Genomic DNA, 6,718 nt, shown 5'->3' on the forward strand with positions numbered 1-6,718 from the left:
TGTGTGTGTGTGTGTGTGTGTGTGTGTGATGTGTGATGTGTTGCTAACATCCAACGAGAATGACAAGATACCATGAATGGCTTGTAGTTCCATCTCCCCCTCACATTGTTTCTGGAAGGTACCACAGGAAGTCCTGGCCCTCTCTTGAGGACTCTGCAATATTCCATGCACAAGTAACATGTAAACCTGGGCAGAGAGCTGCTGTCAGACATTGGAACTCAGGCATGTGTGCAGGATAGATCCATAGCAAGTGAGACAAAACTGGAATTGAGAGTATTCACAGCAGCCAGGACCTGAAGAGAGAGCCAGAGCTGCAGTAGAAAGGGAGGGGCGAGAACTTGAGTCTAGGAAGCTGACTATGCAAACATGTACGTGCACTTGAACTCAAATCCCCACCCATGTAAAAAGTCATGGCCACCTGGCTAGAACCCCAGCCACGTGGGGACAGAGAGAAGACGGCTGCCAGCCTAGCTCCAGGTTTGGCGAGAGACCTTGTCTCAAAGAAATAAAGATTATAGATTTCTCTGGCCTCTTTTTAGTGCATGCTCAACCATAAACACGCATGTGCGCACACCATGTATGCTTTACCCATGAAACAATTTCTCTAGATCCTTGTACAGCATTTTTCTAATTGTGCATGAAATGTACGTGTCGGGGGTGGGGGGAATGTATGCCATGTGTGAGGGAGAGGACATGTGTGGCACTCGCATGCACTTGTGTGTGTGTGTGTGTGTGTGTGTGCGAGTGTGTAGGGGGAGGGCGTGCATACCATGTGTGTGCATGAATAGAGATACCTATATCTCCCCACTTACAAATAAATACAAAGAAAATTTAGAAATTAAAACTCTAAGTCTAAATCAGAGGTGCCCCCAGAAGCACCTGCCAAATTCCACAGCTCTAAGAAACGAGAAGCGAAATGTGTAAGAAAAATACAAAACCGCAGAGCGGTGGGGCTGAGACCCAGGTGCCAGCTCCCGGTGTCAGGGTGAACTGCACACAGCACAGAGGCTGCAGTCCGGCCTCTCCTGGACCCAGGCGGCCACCAGTGCCGGCTCCTGAGGTGCTGCTGGAAGACTTAACTCTCAGCCTTAACATTCCCTGTTCCTGACAGTTTTAATTGACAATTTCCAGGCATGTTTTTGAAGCAGGACAGAAGCAAGATGGAGCAGAGCAAAGATGACTCAGAGTGGCCCCGTCAGGACAGCTGCCAGACAAGCCTCATGGGTACTGAGTTTTATGATGACAGACAAGATCTAGGCAGCCTTGGCAGGAGAGTGAGAGCCTATTACAAATGATCAAATGGGGACTCTGGCACTCCATAAGGCAGTGTCTGCAATTAAGACAGTGGCCAGCATGGATGAGCTGGACAGAGTGCAGGGCAAAGTCAACGGGAAGGAGCCCGGCTGGCTGAAGCAATGAGAGAAAGGGGGCCGCAAAGCATGCAGGAGATGCGAGACCAACAAGATCTGGTCAGAGAACAAAGATGCCCAATAGGAGCAAACGATGGCCTAGAACGTTCTCCAACATCAAGCTGTAGACACAGAACAAGAAGGTAAACAGACCTGGGCAGCAGAGCAAGGTCTGACACCAGGATCAGAGACAACGCCCAAACCCACTGGGCCTAGGAGATGTTACCCTAAGCATCAAAACATTAGTGGCCACACTCATAGAAACATTACCTGGTGGGTCCGAGAGCTGGCTCACTTCTTGGTCCCAACAACTTATGACTATTGCCTTTTCTAGAGAGGTAAAGTCCTCCCGAGTTGTCTGGGAGAAGCTTAAATGCCACCACAGGTGTCCCCATCAGAACATAGAATTTTGAGGCAGACACAGGGGAGAATGGGGAAAAGGGGGAGCAGAAAGAGGGTCCGAGACAACAGTGATGTGCCCCGGAGCAAGATGCTGGAAGCCACTGCTCAGAACCAACAGAGGTGAGGAGCAGACCTTCCCTTGGAACTCTGCAGGGCAGTGGCGGCGGCTGGCAACTTGACTTTGATCTGTGGCACTGGCCTTAGACATCTGGCTTTCAGAATGAATATACACTGTTTTAAACTATAGTGATTTGTTACAGCGGCCATAAAAATGCCCCCCTTGCATTTTGTGTGTTTTTGTGTGTGTGTATGCGCACACGTGTGTGTGTGTGTGTGTGTGTGTGTGTGTGTGTGTGTGTGTGTATGCACATGCATGCACACTAGAAGCTGACACAGGCTGTCTTCCTTGATAGCTCTCCCACGGCATTTACGTGCGTGCTGGGGATCTGAACTCTGGCCCTCAACACTTGCCAGGTAAAGCACTAGCTTTGCTCATGGACCAATCTTCCCGGCCTTGAACAGCAGTTTTCGAATTGTGCATGCCATCTGTGTGCATGGGCATGCATGCCACGTGTGGAGGTCAAAAGAAACATTTACAGAGTCAATCCTTTCCTTTCACCTTTATGTGAGATCAGAGAATCAAACTTGGGCCGTCTCTTTTAGCTTTAAGAATGGTAATTAAAAGTTCTTAAATAAAATGCAGTCCACCCTTTGTATTAATAGATACATGTTCATGGATTCAATCAACTGGAGATAGAAATATTGAAATCAGGTGTTATAAGTAATCTAGAGACACTTAAGTATGTGAGAGATGACCTTAGGCCATATGCAAATCCCATACCAGTGATTCATGAGTTCTCAGGACACCTATAGATGTGGGCATCTAGTGGAGGCTTGGTATCAATTTCCTGACATACCACAGTGTACCTGTGAACACCAATCTAAGATTCTATATAGAAAGGGAAAGTGATAAAACATTGCTGGACAAAATGGAGAAAATGCATCCTGGAGTACACTAACCATTCCTAAGAAGTGTTGAAGGGAAGCAGAAAGGTGACAAGATCAGACAGACAGACAGACAGACAGACGGGAGGGCGGGCGGGAGGAGAGGTGAAGAGGAACTGTGAGTGAATGCAGCCAATGCACTAACTGAGGGGACAACAGGAATGGTATGGAAGCTGGGGTGCTGATGAGTGGAGGTGAGGGGGCCAGTGCTTCCGACTTCTTAGGAAACCAGCCCACGAGATGTCCGGGGCCATCAGTCAGAGGTAGGTGGTGAAGGCCACTCAAATTCCCAAAAGACTGCAAACTGGAAACTGGCAAGGTAATAGAAATACTTGATTATTCCCAAGTAGAGCGGAAGGACAGACAAGGGAACCGGGAAGAGGTAGAGGGACAAAGAAAAGACAGTAGGTCACAGGGACACTTTACAAGTCCTGATTACACAGTAATGGAAGATTTGCGCTTTGCTCGCTGTTCCTGTCCTTCCAGGCCTGCTCTGATACAATGTGTTAAAACACCACCTGCCACAGAAAGTGAAATAAAAGCAACCTACTCTACCCTACCCCACCCCAGCCTGCTCCACCCTGCCCCACCCCACCGCACCCTACCCTACCCCAGGAACAGTAAACAAAACTACAAAGAAGTTCAAAGTATATTCATATACTGGTGGCCAGAAAAGAGGTCAAGCGGGTGCAGACAGGGAATGGGATTGGAAAAGAAAACACCATACATTACAGATTTTCCAAAGGGGACACCACTGGAAATAAGACAGGGAGGTTTTTTTTTTCTAGTGACAGAAGGGTCACTGCAGGAAAACAGAACAATCCAGAAGGCATCCAGTGCTAAAAGCAGTTTCAAAATGAATAGGCTGGAGAGATGGCTCAGTGGTTACTAGCACAGGTTTCCTCAGGTTCCCAGCACCCACTTGGTGGCTCGAAACCATCTATATAACTCCAGCCTCCCCAACCCCCCCCCCGGGCGATCTCACACCCACTTCTGGTCTCTGCAGGCACCGTCACACACGTGGTGCACATATGTACATTCAGGTAAAACATTCATACACATACAAAATAAATATAAGGTTTTTTTTGTTTGTTTTTTTTTAATAAGTAGTACAGAACCTCCATAGAACTGACACAGACATTACCATCAGCCCCTCACTGAGCACATGAGAGACGGCGCCCGTGGAATAAAGAAGTGGGTGCCTGAGGGCATAGCCGAAAAGAAGGAAGAGGGCAGGCGAGTGGGCCTGGATAAGAACCACAGAGACACCTCACAGTAACACACAGCAACTTATTCTGTTCATGTCGGGATAGTGTTTCAGGCTTTAGAGGTAAAAGGCAAAGCAGAGCCAACAATATCACCAAAAAATAAAACTTTTTATGTATGCTTAAACATTATATATGTAACATTTATATCCATACAATCCCACACTAAAGCTATAGGTTGTACAGAAACTGAGAACAGGCTAGGCCTCCCCAGGGGCTGTGTCTGTCCAGCTGGCCTGATGGTAACAGGGAACTGTCACCGTGCTTCATTTTCTCGTTTGTTTGTTTTGAGACGGTGTCTCACTATGTAGCCCGAGCTGACCTGGTTATTTTTTATGTAGCCCAGGCCATCCTTGAACTCAGAGGTCTACCTGCCTCTGCCTCCCAAGTGTTGAGATTAAAGGTATGTACCACCATGCCTGGCAGGATCTTCATTTGAAAGATGATAAGGAAGGAAAGAAGGAGGGAAGAAAGAAGAAACCCATTCCCAAAGTCTCCTGCCCAGTGGCCCCACACCCTTTCTGTCCAGGATGATGAACACAGCACACCCAGCCATGGGAGCTGTGTTGATGACAGGGACCTACCTCCTGCCTCTCAGGACCAATGGCCTCCTCCTAACAAGGGCCATCAGCCAGGAAAGCCTCTAACCTTCCTAATCCACACAGCTCCAGCCTGGCTCAGCATCCTACTGGGAAGGATTATGTCAAAATCACGGATGGACACGTGAATGAAGCAAGAAAGGCTGAGCAGTGACCAGCACTCCCACTGACACTGACCTTGGAGTTTCCCGGTTCAGCTAAGCTGGATCCAGCTAGGCTCCATTCCCAGTGCTGGGGTCACAGACACGCTGCACCTAGCTTTTGTTATATGGATCTTAACTGAGTCCTTAAGCCTACACAGCAAGCACTTTATACCGTGAGCCATCATTGCTTCAGCCTTCTAACCCTTGCCACTTTTGCCATGACTTTCTCCCTCCTGAAACAGGGCTGGAGGTACAAATAAATATGGTGGCCAAGAAGAGACCTTGAGGATTAAAGCCACATGCTGCACTGGCAGACTCTCAGGACCATCCTACCAGCCACCATGTCCACCTACAGATGAGATTGGGAAAGCCGCTAATTAAGGTACACCATGACAGGAAAAGCCTCTGGGCTTGGCAATATGGGAGACTCCCTTCATTAGCAGGCCTTCTCCTTCACTGAACTTGTCTGGGGGATTCTAAGCCCTCCCCCCACCCCACCCCCATACACATATGCCTCTGCCTGAAGAATGTCACGTAGCCTCCAATAATCTAACAGGATCAATTTTCTTTCTCCTGATAAAACCTGTTTAGTCAGCACCTGAGATTCTTGAAAAGCTTCCCCATGCTAATGAGTTATGTTCCTACCCTCAGTCACCCAAAACTTTATAATCCTTGAATCACCCTAAATAAAGTCGATCTGCATCCTGATAGCTGGTCCCAGTGTGCTCATTCACAGTATGTACTCATAGGGTTTCCAAACCCAGCTAGATGTCTGCTCCCTTTGCCCTTGTGCACCAAACCTTCCAACGGGGGCAGGGAGACCCACAAACAAGTGCCAAAAGGCATGTAAGCTGTGTGAAGTCTCAGGTGAAGCTTTGATACCCACTACCCACACGCACCCCTGGAGCCCATTGGAATGAGCCCAGTACTTGCCTTCAAAGAGAGGAATGGAGTCGTTGGAAAAGGTGTCCAGGGCAAGCAGGTCCTTGCCATCTTTGGACCCACTGCGTTTGTGTTTATGTTTCCTTCGGAAGAAGGAGCGGCGTGCAGCTGCCGACAGTGTCTTGGCTGTGTTGTCATCTTTGACCTCGGACATGCTGAGCCTCCTGGAGAACTCTTGGTCCATCCTGCAGCCACAGAGAATGACAATGCTGGGAGGACCGTGGGAAGGGAGGAAGCTAGGTTCCCCCAGCCACCCTCAGCCCTCCCCAACTACTGGCCTTTCCCGTGCCTCGGGGCTCTCAGGCCTCACCATGGCAACAGGAAGGTTCAGCTTCCGAGAGTTCAAGGCAGCAGTGGGACCAGTGACACTGCTAGCCGTGCTTCCTGCCATGGAAGGTATAGACACTACAGTTGGACCATGTGCCCTGTGACTGTATTTGCATGAAGTGCCTAAAGGGAAACCTACAGATTCTAAGTGCAGATGAATGGCTTAGGGCTGGGGGCAGAAGCAATTGAGTATGCTGTGGTTTGAATTTAGGCCCACACGCTGCAGTACTGAGCCGGAGTACTGGGGTTTCTTTAAGAGTCTGTGCAGTGGAGATTGATTAGGTCTCTACCCTCGGAAAGGATCAGTTACTCCCTCCAATAGTAGGTTGTTAAAGAGCTACCCGGCTTTGTGGTGCTTGCCTCGGTGGTTTGAATAAGCCCGGCCCCCAGAGACTCGTAGATTTGAATGCTCGGTCATCAGGGAGTGGCACTACTTAGGTGTGGCTTTGCTGGAGAGAGTGTGTCACTGCGGGTGGGCTTCGGGGTTTCAAAAGCCAAAGCTTAAAAGAAAAAAAAAAAAAAATGTAGAAAGGGCTGGGCGTGGTGGCGCACGCCTTTAATCCCAGCACTTGGGAGGCAGAGGCAGGCGGATTTCTGAGTTCGAGGCCAGCCTGGTCTACAGAGTG

At 48.9% G+C, this 6,718-nt stretch overlaps 1 protein-coding gene across 3 annotated transcripts in view; it reads right to left on the reverse strand.

Annotated features, from left to right (window-relative positions):
• Dlg5 (discs large MAGUK scaffold protein 5) overlaps positions 1–6,718 on the reverse strand; it is a 115,007-nt gene that overhangs the window by 6,523 nt on the left and 101,766 nt on the right. For all 3 annotated transcript variants that reach the window (XM_021203961.1, XM_029541312.1, XM_029541311.1), the window contains one exon: positions 5,757–5,950. In XM_021203961.1, coding sequence (XP_021059620.1) covers positions 5,757–5,950 — 194 coding nt within the window. The remainder of the gene's footprint in view (positions 1–5,756; positions 5,951–6,718) is intronic.

This window comes from Mus pahari, chromosome 8 (genome assembly GCF_900095145.1).
Source record: "Mus pahari chromosome 8, PAHARI_EIJ_v1.1, whole genome shotgun sequence".
Taxonomy (NCBI): Eukaryota; Metazoa; Chordata; class Mammalia; order Rodentia; family Muridae; genus Mus; species Mus pahari.